At 36.4% G+C, this 23,998-nt stretch overlaps 1 protein-coding gene across 2 annotated transcripts in view; it reads left to right on the top strand.

The window, feature by feature from the left end:
• Window positions 1–23,998, top strand: part of AP3B1 (adaptor related protein complex 3 subunit beta 1) — a 251,388-nt gene that overhangs the window by 33,361 nt on the left and 194,029 nt on the right. For both annotated transcript variants that reach the window (XM_055437122.2, XM_055437121.2), the window contains exon 3: window positions 14,072–14,146. In XM_055437122.2, the coding sequence (XP_055293097.1) occupies window positions 14,072–14,146 (75 nt within the window). The remainder of the gene's footprint in view (window positions 1–14,071; window positions 14,147–23,998) is intronic.

The raw sequence follows: 23,998 nt of genomic DNA, 5'->3' as shown, positions 1-23,998 counted from the left end.
ACTGTGTGTGTTGCTCAGCTTCTGTACAGACTGCAAAGCATGCAGTAGTGATCCCTCCTTGTTTACCAGTGAGAAGCCCACTTGACATTTTACCAAAATGGATGATTAAAAACAGAATTTGATCAACAAAGATGAAAATGCAGGAAGGAAATGAAAAGTGATAACACTAGACATGAAAGTCAGATAGAGTGTAACTGGAGTTGTGGAGAAATTGCTGACTGTGGGAATGCTGATGCCGCCACTTTTTGAGAGACTCTAAATCCTGCCTGGGAAATCCCATGGACAGAGTAGCCTGGCGGGCTGTTACAGTCCATGGGATTGCAAAGAGTCAGACATGACTGAGCATGCACAAACATGTACCTCGAGGCACTTCAGTAAGGTAGGGTTTTCAACATAAATGAGGAAAATGGTTGTTAATGAAAAGGCTGAAGATACGCCAGAGGAAGTGATGCTGCCAAAATCTTCACATTAGACAAACTCTAGGAGATAATTCTGGAGAAGGCAATGGCACCCCACTCCAGGACTCTTGCCTGGAAAATCACATGGACGGAAGAGCCTGGTAGGCTACAGTCCAGGGGTCGCTAGGAGTCGGACATGACTGAGCGACTTCACTTTCACTTTTCACTTTCATGCATTGGAGAAGGAAATGGCAACCCACTCCAGTGTTCTTGCCTGGAGAATCCCAGGGACGGCAGAGCCGACGTTGGACTGCAATTTATGGGGTTGCCCAGAGTCGGACACGACTGAAGCGACTTAGCAGCAGCAGCAGCAGGAGATAATTCACAACATTAGAAGTACAAAGGACACAATCTTGAAAGCTGATCCAGACTTAAAATTAATTTATCAAAGAATGTACAAGATGCTTGCAGGCATGCATACATGCTCAGTCGCTTCAGCTGTGTCCAACTCTTTGCAACCTCATGGGCTTTAGCCCACCAGACTCCTCTGACCATGGCATTCTCCAGGCAAGAATACTGGAGTGGGTTGCCATGCCCTTCTCCAGGGGATTTTCCCAACCCAGGAATTGAATCCAAGTCTCTTATGTCTCTTTCATTGGAGGGCTCATTATTTATCACTAGCGCTGCATGGGAAACCCTAAAGATGCTTGCTTGATACTTCAAATGATGAGAATAAGGTCCATTCAAACTACTCCTGATCAGTTAATTCTCAATGATTCTAATGTTTTAAGGTACAGTATATTAAATAAATATTAATTTTATCTTTTTTCATTTTTCTACCTATATATTTCTGACAGTAATAAGAGAATATTAAGTGTTTTTTATAAAATGCTTATAAGTTACAGATCCAGTTGTCAGGATTGCTTTACATTGGTTTCAGCTTGCAAACCTACAAGATACAGTCCTGTAGTGCCATATAAAACAGGCAGTACTCTTAATTATTTCACTGAATTTTGGTTTTACATCCCACTAAGGTAAATTATTTCACTAAGTCTAAGGATACTATTGAAATCCCAAATATGAAAATGAGATATTTGGTAGTTTTTTCTATATTCCTCTTTCAAACTGATAAAGAAATAAAATGGATATTCTCACAATCTAGACTACTTGAGTGTTATAAATGTAATTTACATGTAAATAGACATCCTAAAGAAGTGTAAATATAGCTATGGTAGTAGTTAGTCTGGTAGTAATAGACTTTCTCTCTTTAGGAAGTTTGTATAAATGTAAATTTGGAACTTGATCATTAAACTGTAGGAAAATGATTATTCCTTCACTTTGTATAATGTTCTCAGGATTTATCCATATTGTTAAAAATATCAGAATTTCTTCCTTTCTCATGTCTGAATAATATCCCATTTTATATACAACACAGACGCATGTATGTATGTATGTATGTGTGTGTGTGTGTGTATAAGAAAGATATAAGGTATATGTCACATTCAGTTCAGTTCAGTTCAGTCGCTCAATCGTGTCCGACTCTTTGTGACCCCATGAACCGCAGCACTCCAGGCCTCCCTGTCCATCACCAATTGCCAGAGTTCACTCAAACTCATGTCCATTGAGTCGGTGATGCCATCCAGCCATCTCATTCTCTGTTGTCCCCTTCTCCTCCTGTCCCCAATCCCTCCCAGCATCAGGATCTTTTCCAGTGAGTCAACTCTTCGCATGAGGTGGCCAAAGTATTGCAGTTTCAGCTTTAGCATCAGTCCTTCCAATGAACACCCAGGATTGATCTCCTTTAGAATGGACTGGTTGGATCTCCTTGCAGTACAAGAGACTCTGAAGAGTCTTCTCAAGCACCACAGTTCAAAAGCATCAATTCTTCGGTGATCAGCTTTCTTCACAGTTACCAATTTACTTTACCAACAGTGCACAGTGTTTCCCTTTATCCCCTCACAAACACTTGCTATTTCTTGTCTTTTTGTTCATAGCAGTTCTAAGAGGTTTGAGGTGATAACCTCATTGTAGATTTGATGTACATTTCCTTGATAATGACTGATGTTGAACAACATCTTTTTCATGTACCTGTTGGCACCTTTAATTTACATAGTATTCTATGTCAATTATATCTCCATAGATCTGGAAAAAAATTATTATACAAGTGACAAAAATATGTATTTGTAAATTTTCAAATAATGTTGAGATATAAAAAGTAGAAATTTCATCTTCCAGGTATACTTTAGGATTAAATTGTCAAGTTCTATTAAAAATTGTTTTTGGATTTTGTTAGGGTAATACAGAATTTGTGTATTTCTATCTCCACTCTTTTCCTGTCTTTCAGTAGCATTATATTCATATTTTATAGTTTTTAATCATAAGGAATCTTGAACATTCCTTGCTAGATTCATTCCTGTGTACTTTTTAGTTTGGTTTGCCATTATGATTAATCCCTTTTGTTATATTTTCAAAATTAATTATTACTAGTGTGTAGGAGAAGAAATGACTTTTCTGTTCTTGTATTTGACCTTCTCAGCGAACTCTTCTTAAATCTGACAGTTTTTTGGTTTCTTTGCTTGATTTTTGGATAGTTAATTGCATTATCCAGAAATTAGGACAGTTTTGTATTTTATTTTCAAATACTTTTATCTCTTACTCATTTTTCTTCTCTCTTTGCATGGATTAAGTTACACTGTGATGTTGAGTAGTAGGCGTGGTAGAAGACACCTCTGTGTTGTTTCTGATTTTAATGGAAATATTTGTAATATTTTACTCTTGTGGAATACAAGTAGATATATACGTATATATTTAAGTGAAGTTGTATTATAGTTTTCATTTTGTCCTGTGTTGAGGTTTCTTATTAGGTTCAGAGCATGAGTTATTATTTAAGCCATCTTGGCCTGCTCCGTTATTGCCAAGATTTCCCCTCTCATTTTTAGCCTTTATGTATAAGTCTGAGACCCAGTTTGCATTATTTCTTATGTATAATGTGAGATCAAGAGGCAAATGTTTTTTAACACATGTATATTTAATTTTCCTCTATTTTTATTAAATATTCCAATGTTTGTTATTAAAAAACTATCCTTTCCCAACCAAATTTCAACCTCAAATGGCAATCAGTTTACCGTGTGTTTGTGGACCCACTTCTGAACTCTTCTTGTTCATGGGTCTTTGTGGCCCTCGGTTTACCAATACCTCACCCTTGATTTCTGTAGCTTTAAAATAAAGTACTGTAAGTCTTCCTTAAAAAGAAAAAAGCTTTGTTTATGCTATATCCTTTGCATTACCATGTAAAGTTTGAAAGGTTGTCAGTTTCTACCAAAAAAAAGCTTACTGGGATTTATAATGGAATTGATTAAATCTGGGCTTTCCTAGTAGCTCAGCTGGTAAAAAATCTGCCTGCAATGCAGGAGACCTGGGTTCGATCCCTGGGTTGGGAAGATCTCCTGGAGAAGGGAAAGGCTACCCACTCCAGTATTCTGGCCTGGAGAATTCCATGGACTGTATAGTCTGTGAGATTGCAAAGAGTCATACATGACTGAATTAAATCTATAGATCAATTCACTTTTGAAATCATTTTGTCTTATGACCCATGATCACAATTCTCTCTTTTGTTTCTGTTATTTTTAATTTCTGTCAACACTATAGTATTTAGTGTAAAATTTTAAGTTCTTTTTATTTTGTTAATAGTTATTCTAAATATTTTGTCTTTTGATTGCTATTAAATACTGTATTTAAGTTTTTTTAAATAGTAATGGTATTTAGTAAGATAAATTCAATTAACATAAGTAATTATCTATAAATATAAGGTTTTCTTCATGGCACAACGCTACATCACATTCAGTTCAGTTCAGTTGCTCACTTGTGTTTGACTCTTTGCAACCCCATGGACTGCAGTATGCCAGGCTTCCCTGTTCATCACCGACTCCCGAAGCTCACTCAAACTCATGTGCACTGAGTCAGTGACGCCATCCAACCATCTCATCCTCTGTCGTTCCCTTCTCCTCTCGCCTTCAGTCTTTCCCAGCATCAGGGTCTTTTACAATGAGTGAGTTCTTTGCATCAGGTGTCCAGAGTATTGGAGAGTTTAGCTTCAGCATCAGTCCTTCCAACGAATATTCAGGACTGATTTCCTTTAGGATGGACTGGTTGGATCTCCTTGCAGTCCAAGGGACTCTCAAGAGTCTTCTCCAACACCACCATTCAAAAGCATCAATTCTTCAGCACTCAGCTTTCTTTATGGTCCAACTCTAACATCCATTCATGACTACTGGAAAAACCAAAGCTTTGACTAGATGGACCTTTGTTGGCAAAGTAATGTCTCTGCTTTTTAATATGCTGTCTAGGTTGGTCATAACTTTTCTTCCAAGGAACAAGCGTCTTTTAATTTCATCGCTGCAGTCACCATCTGCAGTGATTTTGGAGCTCCCCAAAATAGTCTGTCACTGTTTCCATATCTATTTGCCATGAAGTGATGGGACCAGATGCCATATCTTGGTTTTCTGAATGTTGAGTTTTAAGTCAGTTTTTTTACTCTTCTCTTTCACTTTAATTGAGAGACTCTTTAGTTCTTCTTTGCTTTCTGCCGTAAGTGTGGTGTCAGAAGTAGATACAAAGCAGAAGTAGTTTTTTTTTCTGGAACTCTCTGCATATCTGAGGTTATTGATATTTCTCCTGAAAATCTTGATTCCAGCTTGTGCTTCATCCAGTCCAGTGTTTCTCATGATGTACTCTGCGTATAAGTTAAAGAATCAGGGTGACAATGTACAGCCTTGATGTACTCCTTTCCCGATTTGGAACCAGTCTGTTGTTCCATGTCCAGTTCTAACTGTTGCTTCTTGGCCTGCATACAGATTTATCAGGAGGCAGGTCAGGTGGTCTGGTATTCCCATATCTTGAAGAATTTATCACAGTTTGTTTTGATCCACACAGTCAATGGCTTGGCGTAGTCAATACAGCAGATGTTTTTCTGGAGCTCTTGCTTTTTTGATGATCCATATTCATTTACAGTAATTTAACTGTTCTCATTTGGCAGTAATGTCATACAAGTGAATTTGCTGATGACTAAGAAAATTACAAAGTGAACCCAAGGCCACTTAATCAAGAGTCATAGCAACAAAGAAACCCTAGGAATGAAGGTCAAGGCAGTAGGTTGCAGTTGGCCAGATGTGATACTATTTGCCCAGTTTTCATTTAGGAATTTGCTACAACAAATAAAAGGACTTCCCTTGTGGCTCAGACAGTTAAGAGTATGACTGTAATGCCGGAGACCTGGTTCGATCCCTGGGTCGGGAAGATCCCCTGGAAAAGGGAAAAGCTACCCACTCCAGTATTCTTGCCTGGAAAATTCCATGGACACAGGAGCCTGGTGAGCTATAGTCTATGGAGTCACAAAGAGTCAGACAGAACTGAATGACTAACAACAAATAAAATAAGTTATCTCTTCTTAGTTATTAGAAAAAATAAAATGATAGGTATTACCTATCACTTTTCTTTAACCATGAAATTAAAATATTTCCTGAGTGTTTGGTTAAAAGAAAAAAGCCTTTAAAAAGAATATTAATTATTTTTGTATGTTCACAATAGAAACTCCACGTCCGGATTTAAAACACTACTATTAGTAGTTGTAGTGCATACTAGCTTAAGAAACACATTTGGACAATACGGCTTTTGACATATTAAAGTTCTATGGGGAAAACTAAGACATCTTTTGATTTTGTTTTAATATCAAACAGAAAATTAAAAATTCAGTAGGAGCATGGGTTGGTCTGATTCAAGAAGTGCTTCCAAAATTAATTCACCTAGCTTCCTTTCAGGAGAAATTGTTCATCACCACAGATTTTTCTAACTTAACTTTTGGAGAAGAAAACAGAAAATCAAAGCCATAGCACAGTAGCTCTGTCAGATATTTCCCCTTGTATTTCAGTCTTAAACTCGCAGTTATTGGTTGCTAATTTTTTCTTTTATTATATAACTAGTAATTGTTTTTCTTGAAATTTTTTCCATTGTGTATTATAACAATCATTTGTTTACCTTTACTTTTGTCCAGTTTTTAGTGTGTTTTCTAGTTAGCACCATGTTACTATGTGGAAGCTTTAAAAATCATTTTAAATGTTATGTTCATGTATACACATTTATGCATCATTTCAAAACACCTGTTGGGTGGAAGTAGTTTGCTAGAGGCCAATTAGTAGAGTATTATATTGGCTTCAAAAATCCTTTACTTTTTAAAATGTAATTGTCAATATTTACATTTCTCTATGTAATTTCGGAGAAGGCGATGGCACCTCACTCCAGTACTCTTGCCTGGAAAATCCCATGGGCAGAGGAGCCTGGTAGGCTGCAGTCCATGGGGTCGTGAAGAGTCGGACACGACTGAGCGACTTCACTTTCAGTTTTCACTTTCATGCATTGGAGAAGGAAAAGGCAACCTACTCCAGTGTTCTTGCCTGGAGAATCCCAGGGACGGGGGAGCAGGCTGCCGTCTATGGGGTTGCACAGAGTTGGACACGACTGAAGTGACTTAGCAGCAGCAGCAGCAGTTACATAATTTGAATTTTATGATCCCTGAATATGGGGTTTTATCACCTCATATAATTGTATACAGGGTAGTTTTAAGACCTTAGCTTTATAGGTAAAAACCTTTAAACATTTCTAAATTTTTACTTGCCATAATTTTAAATGTTATGTATTTGTTTTACATTACTTTCTAATATGTATCAAAATGCTGGCAGTGCACATCTGACTATCTTTCACAGTCAGTAGCCCTGCAGTTCTGGAGAAGGCAATGGCAAGCCCCTCCGGTACTCTTGCCTGGAAAATTGCATGGACAGAGGAGCCTGGTAGGCTGCAGTCCATGGGGTCGCTACGAGTCAGACATGACTGAGCGACTTCACTTTCACTTTTCACTTTCACACATTGGAGAAGGAAATGGCAACCCACTCCAGTGTTCTTGCCTGGAGAATCCCAGGGATAGGGGAGCCTGGTGTGCTTCCGTCTATGGGGTCACACAGAGTCGGACACGACTGAAGTGACTTAGCAGCAGCAGCAGCCCTGCAGTTCAACAGAGAATCTCGTGAGCAGTATCTACCAGCTAGAAACCATAATGATAGTCTCAGTTCATTTTATTATCTTTCTTTGGTAATACCTGAGGCTTATTTCGAATCGTGGGGAAATGTTTCCAATGGTTCATATGTTGAATAAAGTCTCATGTATGCCAAAGCATGCTTAGGGAAGAAAAGCTACCTACTTCAAAATCTTGTGGTCACTTATTACACTGCAGGACTCAAGTTGAAACATACGTATATTATTTTTCTTGATATTTTTGAAAAATGTATGTCTAATGTTTAAAGCACATATTCATATTTCATCTTGGTTTGATGAAATGTGAACTAAGAATTTGAAATGTATTGTTTCATGTAGTGAACTTGTAATAAGTTTTTTAGCTAAAATACTGATGAGTTGATTATTCCAAGTCCTTGAAGGAATGGAATATTTCAGCGTATCAAAATCTTTGATGTATTTTCTTTTAGTAAGTGTTGGATGTTAAAGGTCTTTCTCAGATTAGTTTGCTTGTCTTTTGGGGACAGTTAGCAAATCTGAACCTTCTTTTGATGGATAAAATTCTTTAAATTTCTAATTAGAGTTATTGATATAAATTATTTCTTAGCCATACATGTTACATGGTATTTGGTTGGACTTTAACAGAATGAAAGGGAAAAAATAAGATTATTTTAATTGATACAGGAAAAGCATTTGACAGAATTCAGCACCCTTTTATGATAAATCACTCAACAAACTAGGAATAAAAAAACTACCTCAGTGTTTTAAAGTGTTTTAAAGAAAAATTCATAGCTAACTTCATACTCAGTGGTAAAAGACTGAAAGCTTTCCAAGATCAGGAACAAAACGAGGCTGCTTACTTTCCCCACTTCTGTTCAACATAGTAATGGAAGTTTTAACCATGGCAGTTAGGCATGAAAAAGAAATAAAGATATCCAAGTTGGAAAAGAAGCAAAATTATTTTTGTTCGTAGCCAACATGATTTTATATTTAGAAAACCTAAAGATGCCACAAAAATCTTTTAGAACTAATAAGCAAATTCAGCAAAGTTGCAGGATAGAAAATTAACACATAAAAAATAGTTGTGTTTCCATACAGTAACAATCACCAGTCCTAAAAAGAAATTATGAAGGCAGTCTTATTGATGGTAGTATCAAAATGAATACAATACTTAGGAATAGACTTACCCAAGGAAACAAAATATTTGTACCTTGAAAACTAAAATGTTGCTAAAAGAAATTAAGATACAAATAAATGGAAAAATATCCCATGTTCATTGATTGAATACTTATTGAGATACCAGTTTTCCCAAAGTTATCTACATACTCAGTGCAGTTCATATCAAAATCCCAGGGATGTTTTTTGCACATACACACAAAAAAGTCTGTGTACACAAACACACAGGCGCACATTTATTTATCTCACTGCATTGGGTCTTAGTTGCATCATGTGAGATCTTCCATTGTGACACATGGACTCTTTTTAGTGGTTTACAGTTTAGTTGCTCCTCAGTATGTGGGATCTTAATTCCTTGGCCAGGGACAAACTCAGGTCCCCTTCACTGCACGGTGGATCCTTAACCACTAGACCACCAGGGAAGTCCTTGGCCAAAACAGTCTTGAAAAAGAAGAACAAAGTTTAGAAGTCTCACACTTTCTGATTTCAAAACTTACTACAGAGTTACAGTAATCAAAATGTGTGGTACCAACACTGCTGTATTTAAAATGAATAAACAACAAGGTCCTACTGTATAGCACAGGGAACTCTGCTCAGTGTTATATGGCAGTCTGGATGGGAGGAGAGTTTGGAAGAGAATGTATATATGTATAGCTGAGTCTGTTTGCTGTCCACCTGAAATTATCACAACATGGTTAACCAGCTATTCAGTTCAGTTCAGTTCAGTCGCTTAATCGTGTCCGACTCTTTGCGACCCCATGAACTGCAGCACGCCAGGCCTCCCTGTCCATCACCAACTCCCAGAGTTCACTCAAACTCATGTCCATCGAGTCGGTGATGCCATCCAGCCATCTCATTCTCTGTTGTCTCTTTCTCCTCCCACCCCCAATCCCTCCCAGCATCAGAGTCTTTTCCAGTGAGTCAACTCATCGCATGAGGTGGCCAAAGTATTGGAGTTTCAGCTTTAGCATCAGTCCTTCCAATGAACACCCAGGATTGATCTCCTTTAGAATGGACTGGTTGGATCTCTTTGCAGTCCAAGGGGCTCTCAAGAGTCTTCTCCAGCACCACAGTTCAAAAGCATCAATTCTTCAGCGATCAGCTTTCTTCACAGTCCAACTCTCACATCCATACATGACCACTGGAAAAACCATAACCTTGACTAGACGGACCTTTGTTGGCAAAGTAATGTCTCTGCTTTTTAATATGCTATCTAGGTTGGTCATAACTTTCCTTCTAAGGAGTAAGCGTCTTTTAATTTCCTGGCTGCAGTCAACATCCGCAGTGATTTTGGAGCCCAAAAAAATAAAGTCTGACACTGTTTCCACTGTTTCCTCATCTATTTCCCATGAAGTGATGGGACCAGATGCCATGATCTTTGTTTTCTGAATGTTGAGCTTCAAGCCAAACTTTTCACTCTCCTCTTTCACTTTCATCAAGAGGCCTTTGAGTTTCTCTTCACTTTCTGCCGTAAGGGTGGTGTCATCTGCATATCTGAGGTTATTGATATTTCTCCCTATACTCCAGTATAAAATAAAAACTTTTTTTAAAAAAAATCACTAGGTCTAGCCTGTATTCAATATGAGTAGTTAATGAGAGTGTGTATACTGTGTAGGGATGACTGGAAACTGTGTCTGAAGCTGCCTACCATAGAGTCTGAGAGGCTTTTAAATGATGTTTTGATCATGTTATTATCCTCTTTAGTTAGTTAAAGTGTAGTAAAGAAAATGTAAGAAGTAAAAACAAAAGAAAAACAAGTATTGTCTTTTGTGAACTGTAACATACTATTTAAAAAGGTAAGCTCCTGAATGCTCTCATTTGTAGAAGTTGAAAGTTGTTAAGAGAGTAGATCACCACAAAAAGAAATGTAATTTTTTTATGGTGATAGATAGAGGTGCTAACTAACCTTATTGTGGTATCAGTTTGTAGTATATACTTGAGTCAAATCATCACATTATACACTTTGATCTTAGTTATGTCAGTATATCAATAAATCTGGAATTTTTTAAATAAAAATAGGAATAAATAACAAAAAGATGGGTAAATACTAAATATTTCTCTTGTTTTATACCTCAGTAGTGAGTAATATTAAAGCCACTTATGATTGGATGGTAAGTTACTCTAAGTTCAGTTCACTTGCTCAGTCATGTCTGACTCTTTGTGACCCCATGGACTGCAGCACGCCAGGCTTCCCTGTCCATCACCAACTCCTGGAGCTTACTCAAACTCACGTCCATCGAGTCGGTAATACCATCCAACCATCTCATCCTCTGTCATCCCCTCTCCTCCCGTAAGTTACTCTAGGAAAAGAGATAGCCTGTATCTACTTATTCCCCAGGTAATAGCTCATAAGTAGATAGTTGTTTTCCAGAATATCTCAACTTAATTACATTGTGTAGAAGTTTGTTGAAATTTCTGATGTGTATATGGTGTCATATCTGGAATCAAAAATGTCTGGATTGAATAGCAGAATAGATCTGTCAGAAGTTGAACTCACTAGAAACTAGTCAATTTGTTGAATAGAGATTAAAAAGAAGGGAAGAAAACCTCAGGGTCTTGTTGGTCGGTACAAAATATCTAACATATGTGTCCATCTAACATATTTTTTAGGGCAGGAAAAATACTTGGAAGACATACTTGTTGAAAACTCCCCAAACTTGATGTATGACTTAAGTTTGTAAATGAAAGAAACTCCTTGAACCCTAATCAGGATAAAACTGAATGAAAACCATTCATAAACGTATAGCAGTTAAACTGTAAAACAATAAAGAAAAAATTTAGAAAGTACTTGGGGAAAAAATACATTGCATACAAGGGAACAGCAATTTGAACAACTCCATATATCTCATCAAAAAACATGGGAGCTGGAAGTCAGTGAAACATTTTTAAAGAAATTCTAATATTTTGGATATATAAGGTTAAATAAAATATATTGTTAAATTTTAAAAAATGTGTGGTACCAGCTTAAAGGCAGATAAATATATAAATGTGTGTATATTTATTTATATATACACACACACATATAGAGAGTGCCTTAAAAGAAAAACTTCACATATGTGGCCACATTATTTTCAACAAGGGTGCAAGACCATTCAATGGGGGTAGAATTTCCCCAAATAGTGTTTGGAAACTGAAAACCCACATGCAAGAGAATGAATTTAGACCCCCTACTTAATACCGTATATAGAATAAGTTAAAAAATGAGTCAAAGACCTCAATGTAAGAGCTAAAACATAGGGTATGACATGAGATTTGTCAGAGGATTCTTGGATATGACATCAAAAGGTAAGCAAAAAAAATAAAAAATTGATAGTTTAGACTATATCAAAATGTAAAACTTTGTGCATCAAATGACACCATCAGCCACATGAGAAGGCAACCCACTGGAGAAAATATTTTTAATCATATCTGATGTAGACTTTGCAGAATATATAAAGAACTCATATAACCTAATAACTTGTAAAATATAAACTCTAAGATGACTGTAGAAGGTTTGACATATCTGGACTTACTATCTATGTATATGTAAACTGTGTTTGTTCATCTTTGTAATTATCTCAATTTCTAGAAGAACCAATAAAAATTACACAAAAAGTTATAGCTGAATAGTCAATGTAAAAATAAAAATATAAGTTAAGTTATTGAATACTAAAAAAAATTTCTAAATCATGAGAGTAATGGCAGTCAGAACAAAAAAAGCACAGGGAATAAGGAAACTGATTAATTAAGTGATAGAGCTGAATCTAACTGCATCAGTAATTATATTAAATGTAACTGATCTAATGTCACCAACTAAAAGAGACTGTCATATTGGATGAAAATGTCAAGATGCAACTGTATGTTCTCTAGGAAAAATCCACTTTTAATGTAAAGATAAAGAATATAAAGATGGAAAAATATATACCGTGCAAAAACTAACCAAAACATGAAAGAAGAACTCCCAGTCCTAACCCTAGCACTAGAATCTGTTTCTCCCGCAGTGCTTTAACTCCCTCCATAGCGCTGTTATCCTCACATTGTTTTTTGTCCCTCGACCCCATTAGAAGTAAGCTCAGATGGGTAAGGGGCTTCCCTGGTGACTGAGAGGTAAAGAATTCACCTGCCATGCAGGAGATGCGGGTTCGATCCCTGGATCAGGGAGATCCCCTGGAAGAGGAAATGGCTACCCACTCCAGTATTCTTGCCTGCAAAATCCCATGAACAGAGGAGCCTGGCAGACTACAGTCCCTGGGGTCGCACCGAGACAGACTCAGCTGAGCACGCGTGAACAGTCCAATGGGTAAAGACTTTGCATTGTTCACGGTTTTATCCCCGAGGCCTAGAATTGTTCCTGGCATGTAGTGTCCTCTTGGCGAATATTTGTTGAATGAATTTGACTCTAGGATTTTTTTCTCCTTCATGTAGTAACATCTTTTTGAATAGCATTTTGTAGACTAAAGTTGGAAAAGCCTTGGAATAGGGTATCATAGCACAGGATATCTGACTTGGGTAACTATTGAATGACTGAAAGAAGGGACCCTAGAGAACATGAATCCCTCTCCTCATTTTACAGATGAGAAAATTGTAAAAATCACATAAAAATACTTTAGCTGCACCACTTTATGAACCTTCATTAATCCTCGGAAGGTTTCACAAAACAAAAAATTTCACAGGTAAAGAATAGAAAATGAAGATTCTCTTATATTAGTTTTCTAAAGCTGTCATGTAGAAAATCTTCCGAGAGATTATTAACAAATTATTATTGTTTAAAATGTCACATAGTATTTATAAAACGTTTTTGTAAATTTATAAAACGAAACACCTTATATCTTTATAAGATAGTTCATTAGATATGGTATATAACAAAGATCTTTGTAAAAAATTACAAGTTAACACAGGAGGGTGAATTAAATCTTGTTTTTTCTCTTAGAAAATATGGTGGTACACCTAACTTTAGTGAGGAAAGGAAGAGGACCTCGTGAAGGGAGCTTTGAAGAAAATGGTTGGAGAAGTAGGGGAATCTATTAAAAAAACAAACAAGGGAGAAAGAATGACTAGTTTGTTTAGAATAACATTTATTCTCCACCCCCACCCCATTGCAAATGTATTATATCTTTAATGTAAGAACTTGTTAAATAGAGTACAAATATTTGAAAATGTTATTAATGCCATTAGCCATAGAAATGTTATAAATATTGTATGTCTTAAATTACTGTGTTTCTTCCCTAATATGTATGTATTTTTGTATTTATATTGATTCACAAGAGATTGTTCTTTGCTGCAGAAGGTTGGACTAAGTAAGATGACTCAAAAAGAGTTAAGCTTGTTAGTTCTATAGCTTACTTGTTTCTGTAGCTTATCTTCTAAATATTATAGGTATGTAGAATTTATGTTTTGTTTTCAAATGACTAATTTTTTAAAAGTTTAAACTCTTATATTCTACTTTTATTCCTCAGATGATTGCAAAAGGGAAAAATGCATCTGAACTATTTCCTGCTGTTGTGAAGAATGTGGCCAGTAAAAATATTGAGGTACTGTTTTGATTCATAATTTGATTTTTGATACAAATAAAATGTTCATAATCTTAATAGGTGGAATTGAATACAAAGTAGACATAATCTTAGCTTGGAATTTTCCTGGAGAATGTGGAAAGTAAAATTGAGATTACTTCACCTTGGTTAAGGATGGTAATTTTTTAAGTATTCTTAGAAGCCAGTTTTGTTGAAGTTCTGCTCTTGGGACTGGATTTTAAAGTACTATATGTCCAATGAAACAGGCCTAATCAGGGCAGAGACTGAATCCAGGTGTTAGGACTCCAAATCTAGTGGTTTTCCTGGAGCATCTTAGTTCTGGTAGACCCTTTCTCAGCATAGCAGGAGGGGAGCAGAAGGCAGGATGTAGTGGGAGCCTTCAATTATTGGTCTCTGTATAAATGTTGAGAGAGTCACAGAACTTTGAGGCCAAAGTAGTTAATACTAGAGCAGATGGACTAATATGAATCTGGACTAATGACTTCTGATAGAGTGTGAAAGAAAAATAGAATAAGCCCATGTAAAAACTGTTGAGAAAGATCAGTAGGATGGAAACGTTCAATGAAGAGAAATAGAGATAGATCTGAGCAAATGGTGTGGGTTTTTTGTTTTTTTATTTATTTTTGGCTGTACTAGTTCTTTGTTGCTGTGTATGGGCTTTCTCTAGTTGCGTTAGACGGGCTATTCTCTAGTTGAGGTATGTGAGCTTCTCATTGCAGTGACTTTTCTTGTTGCAGAGCACAGGCTGTAGGGCACACGGGCTTCAGTATTATAGATGTGGTGCCCAAGTTTAGTTCCCCTGTGGCATGTGGAATCTTCCCAGACCAGAGATTGAACCCATGTCCCCTGCACTGGCAGGTGGATTGTTAGACACTGGAGCACCAGGGAAGTTCCATCTCTGTTTTGTAATTGGAGTGTTTATTTTGTTAACACTTGATGTATTTATTGATGTTGTTGAATTTGAGTGTGCTATTACACCATTTCTTTTCTTTTGGTTCCTTTGTTTTTTTGTTCCTCTCTTCTTTTCCTCTTTTTTAATGGAACCACAGTTACATTTTTCTTGCTTTTATTTTTAACCCATACTTTGTATTTTTTTTTCTTAGTGTTGGCTGTATCCACTTAACTTTTCACAGTCCAGTTATGTTTAATGTTGCACTTCTTCACATAAAGTATAGAAATCTTGCAACTGTATATATTCATATCCCTATTGTCTTTTATGTTTTAGTTATTAACTTACCAGATTTATATAAGTTAAAAGCATCATAAGACAGTGCAGTTTTTCCTTTAAATACTTATGTGATATAAAGGAATTAAAAGAAAAAACAGAAAAAAGTATTTATCATTTATTCAGATATTTATCATATCCAGTGTTCTCTTTGAGTTCTAAGGATTCAGATTTCTGTCAGTATCAAGATCATCCTGCCTGAAGAATTTCTGTTGGCTTTTTCTGTAGCGGAGATCTCTAGCAGTCAATTCTCTTACTTTTATCTGAAAATGTTTGCATTTTGCCTTCATTCCTGAAGAATTGTTACACTGGTTGTAGACTTCTGGGTTAATAGTTTCTTTTTGTTTCAACACTTAAAGATGCTTTGAAGATTTTTTGCTATCCATCATTTCTTATGTAAAGTTTCTGATGACTGGATCATTGATTTTCTTGTATAATTTGTAATTTTTCTCTTGATGCTTTCATGTTTTACTCTTTATCTTTGGCTTTGAGTAATCTGACTATACTGTACCTTGGTGTGATCTTATTCGTGTTCATTTGGTTTGGTGTGTGTTGAGCATCTTAGTCCTGTAAGTTCCTGTATTTGATCAAAAGTGGAAAATTTGGGGCGATTATTTCTTCAGGTAATATTTGCCCTCTTCTTTTTTTCTCTTTCTGGTATTAAAATTGCATATGCTGTTTAATTTTTATCTGAGAATGTATGAAACTTTGTTGGTTTTTGTTTAGATTTTCTTCTTATTCTTTATTATATAATTCTTACTCATCTGTTTTTGAGTTTCCTTACTCATTCTTCTGTTCACTCCTTTTAATTAAGTACATTCATTTTTACTTTAGAAATTAAGACATTAAAAGTATTAAAACTATTTTTTCATTTTAGGATTTCAGTTTATCCCTTTATATCCTTTGTTTCCTTGCTGTAATTTCCTATATCCTATATTAATGGAGAGCACATTTTCTTTTTCTTAAGAATAAGTGTAACACCAGCTCTAAAATCCTTGTTTGCTAGTTCCAGTATCCTAATTTCCTCAGGCTTGTATTCGTTGATCTCCTTTTCTTGTGTGCTTATGTTCCATTTTTTAACTTTTTCTTATGTTGTGTAATTTGGGTTGTTTCTTTTGAAATAATGAATATTAAATTACGTAGATTCTGCATCCTTTTATATTCTATAGGTGATGTTTTTGTTTTAGAAGGCAGTTATTTTGCCTCAATTCAGATTTCAAATTCTGTTGCATAGGCAGCAAGTTAATGTCATATTTTTTGTCTTTTGTGGAGCACTTTAAGTCTGTTCTGAGTTTGCGTGCTTGCGAAGTCAGTCCGAGATGTGGCTGGAGGCTGCTCGGGGAGCCCATCTCCAGGCTGTGCTTTATGACCCCCTGTTTTCTTCAGTGGCCACAGTGTTGCTGTGTTCACTGTTGGGCTCTGTCAGAGAAGCTGGTTTGTCCATTAGTGCCTCTACCTGTACGTCATTCACTGCTCACTTAGCCTCAGCAGAAAACCATGGAAATGGGGCCAGTTAGTTCCTGCAGCTCTTTTTCTTACCATCTTTGCACATACTCTCTATACCAGAAGAATCTGTTTCTGTTTCATTGCCAGGGACTTTAGTGCTTTTTGTATTATGTCTAGGTTTTTTAATTATATGTGGGAGATTGTTCTACTGGGGTTTTATTCCAAAATTACCATATATTTATTAAAGTCCATATATCTATTAAAGAGATTTAAAAATGAGCTTCCCTTCCCATCCCCCAAAGTCTTTTATTTGTCCTTCAGTGTTTACCATTCATGTCCCTTTTGATCCCTTCATGTAAGTCCATGAATGACTGAATTTTTTTTCCCTGAATAACTAGAGGAATTTCTTTAATGTTTCTTGTTTTGCTGGTGATGAGTTTTCTCAGCTTTTGTTTAAAAAAGTCTTTCTCTTTTTTTGTATACAATTTGAAAACATTTTTGCTGAGTAAAATGTCTATTTCTGTGTTCTTTACTGTCTCTTTCTTTTAGTATTAAAAAAATATTTTATTGTTTTCTGACCTACATGGCTTGTTATGCCAAGTGTCTTGTCATTCATTTCTCTCTGTGTAAGCTATCTTTTCTTTCCTCTGTTGATTTTAAGATTTTCTCTTTATCACTGGTTTTCAGTTTTACTGTGATTCATTGGAAGGACTGATGGTAAAGCTGAAACTCCAATACTTTGGCTACCTCATGCAACGAGTTGACTCACTGGAAAAGACTCTGATGCTGGGAAAGGTTGGGGGTGGGAGGAGAAGGGGACGACCGAGAATGAGATGGCTGGATGGCATCACCGACTCGATGGACATGAGTTTGAGTGAGCTCCAGGAGTTGGTGATGGACAGGGAGGCCTGGCGTGCTGTGATTCATGGGGTTGCGGAGAGTCAGACATGACTGAGCGACTGAACAGAACTGAACTGAACTGAACTGAACCTTGACATATTTTTCTTCATGCTTATTCTGCATGGGGTTTGTTGAGCTTCTTACTCGTGTGGGTTTATAGTTTTCTTAAAATTTATAAACATTTCAAACATTAGTTTTTCAAAAATATGTCTTTTCTGTCTTCATTCCTTCTGGTATTTCAAGTAGACATACAGTACACTAATTGATTCTGCTGCACAGGTCACTTTTTCAGTCTTTTCTCTCTGTGCTTCACTTGAGAAATGCTCAGGTTAACCCATCTTTCCTTTTGTAGTGTCGAGCTGTTGTGACACCCCTGCAGTATGGTTATCTTACCAGCTGCTGTATTTTTCATTTCTACATGTTTAATGAGATCATTTTTATATCCTCCAATTATCTCTTCAGCATATTCATATTTTTGTCTACCTTGTTGGACATATGGAGCATATCTATAATAGTTGTAACATCCCTCTGCTAGTTCTGTCATTTCTGTCATTTTAAGTCTTTTTCCGGAGACTGATTTTCCTCACAGTTATGATTCACACTGTCCTGCTTTTTGTTTAAATTGTGTAGAGTTTTCTTGTGATGCACAGTTAAGTTTATGTGGATCATTTGATTATTTAAAAGCATACTTGTTTTGGATATTTTATACTGCTTTATTTTAACTGCTTAGAAACTCTGAGAAACAGTCAGTAGCTGTATCAGATCTCCAAGCTAGTCCACTAAATACGAATTTCTTACCACCTTATCCTTTCTTTTTTTGTTGTTATTTTTAAATTTTAATTGGAGGATACTTGTCGAAGCATACTTTGAATGTTTACTAAAAGATACAGAAACACCTTTAGTCTAGACTAATGTAACCCCACTACTAAAGCAGTACCTTAGGATTCTGCTCAGTCATACATGTATTTATGAGATATTTTCTCTCTGGCTGGTGAGAACATGAGCTTTTCCTTGCTTTTTGTGATCTTTGGTGTCTGTTCTGCCTGCTTCTTCCCTGTGTTTTTCTGGTCTGGCTTCAGGTAGTTTCGTCTTATGTGCAAGATCGTGCTAGCCCACGGTTTGATGTTGTTCCTCTCCAGAGTGCCTTCTTTCTCTCTCTGAAGTTCCCTCCTTTTTGGTATTCTGCTTTGCAAACTCAGGCACCCTTAGCTTGTGTGAACTTTGATCACTGTCTCCTCGGCACAGTGAGTCTTCCGGATTCTGTTTGAGTTGCTCCCTTGAATGTTTTCCCCTTTCTCAGGGTTCACAGTAATGTACTGCCTGGTGTCCAACATATGAAAACTTTTGTTTCATTTTCTCCCCCCTGATTTTCTGTGTGGTTACGGTAGGGAGGGTAAATAAGGTCTCTCAGTTATTATTTCTAAGTTATAGCTTTATATCATAATCTGGAAAGTTATCAGTCAAATGAAAACATTACTCTCAAATTTTCCTACTTTCCATGACGAATTTTCAATTTATAACTGGTTTACATGCTTGAAAATTCTCTTCCTCTTTTCCATCCTTTTTATTGGAGTTCTGTGACTGGGTCTTATAGAATATATTAAGTAAGCTGCGTATCATTAGCAGTTTTATAGTCAGTATTACTTAATTACTTCTGGATTGGAAAACAAGGCATTTTCTAATGAAAAGATTGCATTTGGTACAAGAAAAATAGAGTGCCTAAAATAATCATGACTTGAGAATGATGATTAGAGTTTTTTGCTTAAGTGAAACAAACAGATCAGCCAGGTCACATTTCATTTGTGTTATACAAACACAATGTTGATATGATGTAGACTCTTAGCTATTATTTGAACACTATGCAATAGATTGGGGGTTAATCTCTCATATAAGAGAAACTAGTAGTTTAAATAATTTGCGTTTGCATGTTCAAAATGTGGACAAGCGTGGCGAAGTATATGTTATACAATTTCTAGAGTATACATTTCAGTATGTAAAATGTATTCCTGTCATCTTAAATTTTTTAATAGGATAATTTATAGGATTTTAAAGATTCTATAAAAATTTTAAACCTACTTTTTAGATACATTTTGAAGTAATTTCCTTTTCTATTAGATAGTAAGTACAATACATATTTCAGATAGATGAATTTTGTGTACAAATGAATAGGCATCATAGAGTGAACTTTACTAACTTGAGTAAATTAAAATCGAAACACTTGTATACTTGTTGCCAACTGAAGAACTAGGATAAATTAATATTGGACTTAAGTTGATGAACTGTTCTTTCTAAGATTCTAGTTAAATCTAGACTGAGCATGTAATCTTACAGTATTTTCAAAGTTTACTTATGATTAGTTTAGTAGATACTTATTAAGTACAATTTATGAGCTTGTTACAATGTATAATTCTGAACTGATAATTCAGTTAAACTGTTTTTGTGGTATGACAATGCCATCTGAGCTGTCTGAGCTCCTAATTTGATATGTACATTAGTTTTATGATTTCTGGTATAAGAAAGTTCAAGTAGCTGGGGGAAAAAAATAAAGATTTCACTTAGAAAAGTTGTGAGCCATGGGTAAAGCTTGTCTTAGTGCCTTACATGTAACAACTCATTTTATCCTCAAACAACCCTGTGAATTTGGTTCTTTCGTTTTCCATATTTTTATTATGAGAACACAGTAGCAGAGAGATTAGGTTATGTAAGCAAGGTCACATACTAGTATGTGGCAGTCAGGATCCAAAGCCAGGCAGCTTGGCTTCAGAAACCATTTTAGGTCATTCCCCTTTTAAAGCCATCCTTCCTGTTTGAATCCTTCCTCCTTTTTCTTTAGTTTCTTTGACCTTTTATCATCATCTGGTATTAGCTATCCTTTGGGAGGTATCTGGCATTGGTATAAATTTGTTTTTTTAACTTTATTGTATTAAAGGAGAGTTGATTTACACTGCTGTATCAGTTTCTACTGTACAGCAAAGTGAACCAGTTATATATATACATTGTTTTTTATATTCTTTTCCGTTATGGTTTTTCACAGGATGGAAAATGTAGTTCTCTATGCTCTGCAGCAGGACCCTGTTATTTATCCATTCTGTGTAACAGTTTGTTTCTCTAATCCTTTCCCCAACCCCTTCTTCCCCTTGGCAACCACAGGGCTGTTCTCTGTGTCTGTGAATCTCTGTTCCACGGATAAGTTCATTTGTGTCACATTTTAGATTCCGCACGTAAGTGATACCATGTGATATTTGTCTGTTTTCTGACTTATTTCACGTAGTATGATAATTGCTAGGTCCATCCATGTTGCTGTAAATGCTATTGTTGTCATTGTCCAGTCGCTAAGTTGTGTCCTACTCTCTGCAACTCCATGAACTACAGCATGTCAGGCCTCCCTGTCCTTCACCATCTGCTGGAGTTCGCTCAAAGTCATGTCTATTGACTCAGAATGAGGTATTACCTCATTCTTAAAGATTATCTCATACTTAAGGAGTAGTATTCCATTGTAGAAGCGGTGACAGATTTTATTTTCTTGGGCTCCAAAATTACTGTGGATGGTGAATGCAAGGACAAAATTAAAAGATGCTTGCTCTTTGTAAAGAAAGCTATGATAAACCTAGACAGCATATTAAAAAGCAGAGACATCACTTTGCTGACGAAGGTCCGTATAGTCATAGCTGTTGTTTTTCCAGTAGTTATGTATGGATGTGAGAGTGTGACCATAAAGAAGGTGGAGCCCCGAAGAATTGATGTTTTTGAACTGTGATTCTGGAGAAGACTCTTGATAGTCCCTTGGACAGGAAGGAGATCAAACCAGTCAATCCTAAAGTAAATCAACTCTGAATATTCATTGGAAGGACTGATGCTGAAGCTGAAGCGCCAGTACTTTGGCCATGTGATGCACAGAGCCAACTCATTGGAAAAGACCCCTATGGCTGGGAAAGATTGAGGGCAGAAGAAGAGGGCGGCAGAGAATGAGATGGTTAGATAGCATCACTGACTCAGTGGACATGAATCTGAGCACACTCTGGAGATCGTGAAGGACAGGGAAGCCTGAGTGCTGCAGTCCATGGGGTTGCGAAAGAGTTGGACACAACTGAGCAACTGAATAGCAGCAATCACTCCATTGTATATATGTACCACATCTTATGTGTTCATTCGTTTGTTGATGGGCATTTAGGTTGTCTCCATGATTTGACTATTGGGAATAGTGCTACTGAAAGCATAGGGATGCATCTATCTTTTCAAATGACAGTTTTATCTGGGTATAGGCCCCGGAGTGCGATTTCTGGGTAATATGGCAACTTTTTTTTCAGTGTTCTGAGGAAGCTTTGTACTGTTTTCCATAGTGGTTGAACCAATTTACATTCCCACCAGCAGTGTAAGAGGGTTCCCTTTCTTCCATATTCTCTCCAGCATTTGTTATTTGTAGATTTTTTTTTAAGCGATGGCTGCTCTGAGCAGAGCGAGGTAGTACCTCATTGTAGTTTTGATTTTCGTTTCTCTAATGTTTAGTGGTGTTGAACACTCTTGTGTGGGCCTGTTGACAATCGTATATCTTCTTTGGAGAAATGTCTGTTTAGGTCTTCGGCCCATTTGGGTATATAAATTTTTTATGTTTTAGATATGGTTAGAAATGACCAAGTCCTTAGATATTGGTAATAAGTTATGCTATAACTAGTTCCTTCTAGACTTCCAGGATTCTTGTTTTAAATAGAAAATTCTGTACTGTTAATTGTTTATTCAGAGCTATTTGTAATGTTCAATTATCAATAGTAGAACTTTTCTATTCATTTTTAGCCTTTACAATCAGATTCTGATATGCTGTCTAATATTTGTAACAGAAATGTCCCTATAAATATAATCGCAGTAGTCTGCCTCTGCCCCATGGTTTCACTTTCCATGATTTCTGTTACCCATGGTGAGCTGCAGCCCAGAAATATTAAATGGAAAATTCTAGAAATAAACAGTTTATAAGTTTTAAATTGCTCACTATAACACATAGTGTGATGAAATTTTGTTCCATTCTCTCTGGGATCCCCAACCATTGATGACATCTGCTCCTGACATCTAACCATCAACATTTCATGCTCGGTGATCCCAGGATCACCCATAGCGGATGATCCTCTTTCTGATGTAACATCAGAAGGTCCGTAGCAGCCTAACTCTGTATCACAGTGCCAGCTTCATTCACCTGCCTTCATCTTACACATAGGTATTTCATCATCTCCCATCACCACAAAAAGGAGAAGGGTAGGTGCAGTCCAGTGAGTGAGAGGGATCAGATTCACACAACTTTCATTTCGTATATTGTTACGGCTGTTCCCTTTATTATTATTATTGTTAGCCTCATGCTGTGCCTAATTTATAAGTTAAACTTTAAGTATGTGTGTGTAGGAAAAACCATAGTATGTATGAAATTTAGTACTATCTATAGTTTCAGGCATCTACTGAGGGTCTTGGAACGTACCCCCCACAGATAGAGGGGGACTGCTGTATTGATCTGTTTGTTCTAGGTTTGCTTTGCTCTTAAAATACTGTTAGTTTTTGGAAACAGGCTTAATCCTCTAATGTTGTGGAAAAACTGACCTAAGCTGCTTAAAATTTATGTTCAGAAAATGGATGTTTCATTGCTGTCAAGTACAAAATTTCATTTTTACAAGTACATGCTGCCTTAGACACACAGTTGAGCTGTACGTCATCTGCCATTCGATGTCAAATGATACCGAAAGTGACCTAGTAAGCAATCAGTGGTTATAGTACAAAAATAATCAAAGGTTTAGTCAATAACTCATGAAGTTTGATGCACTAGTATTGATAAGCTAATTAAACAGATCTGCCTGTGTTCTTCCAGCCTACTGGGGCTCTGCTGTGATTAGCTTTACAGCAAGGAGTATTGTAACATTGAGTGAAAGTAACTGATCAGAGAGTGGTGTAGTCACGAAGCTTTAAGTACTCCCATTTCTGGTCACAGAATGGTTTCAGGGAAAGTAGGCTTTCTCTGCACACCTGCAGCCAGTCAGTGCATAGGCCTCTTGTGGTCAATATTGATTGATTCTTATAACAGAACTTGAACAAATTTAGTGTTTTGCAACCTTCTGTGATTTAATATTGTTATGCTTTTTGCTATAACAGTCATAAAAATCCTTCTCCAGTGGTGAGTAATTATAGCAATGCCTGCTAGCTCAGCTGTGGTTTGAACGTTTCAGTGTTGCCAGTATATATACTAGATATATTTTGGAGTTCATAATTCAGCTTCAAGAGCTGGCTTACAGCTAGGTAAATAAAGA

The sequence above is a fragment of the Moschus berezovskii genome, chromosome 9 (assembly GCF_049115385.1).
Source record: "Moschus berezovskii isolate FMDL1 chromosome 9, NW_MosBer_1.0, whole genome shotgun sequence".
Classification (NCBI taxonomy): domain Eukaryota; kingdom Metazoa; phylum Chordata; class Mammalia; order Artiodactyla; family Moschidae; genus Moschus; species Moschus berezovskii.
The sequence above is the reverse complement of the archived record's forward strand: the minus strand, read 5'-3'. Positions and strand labels throughout refer to the sequence as shown.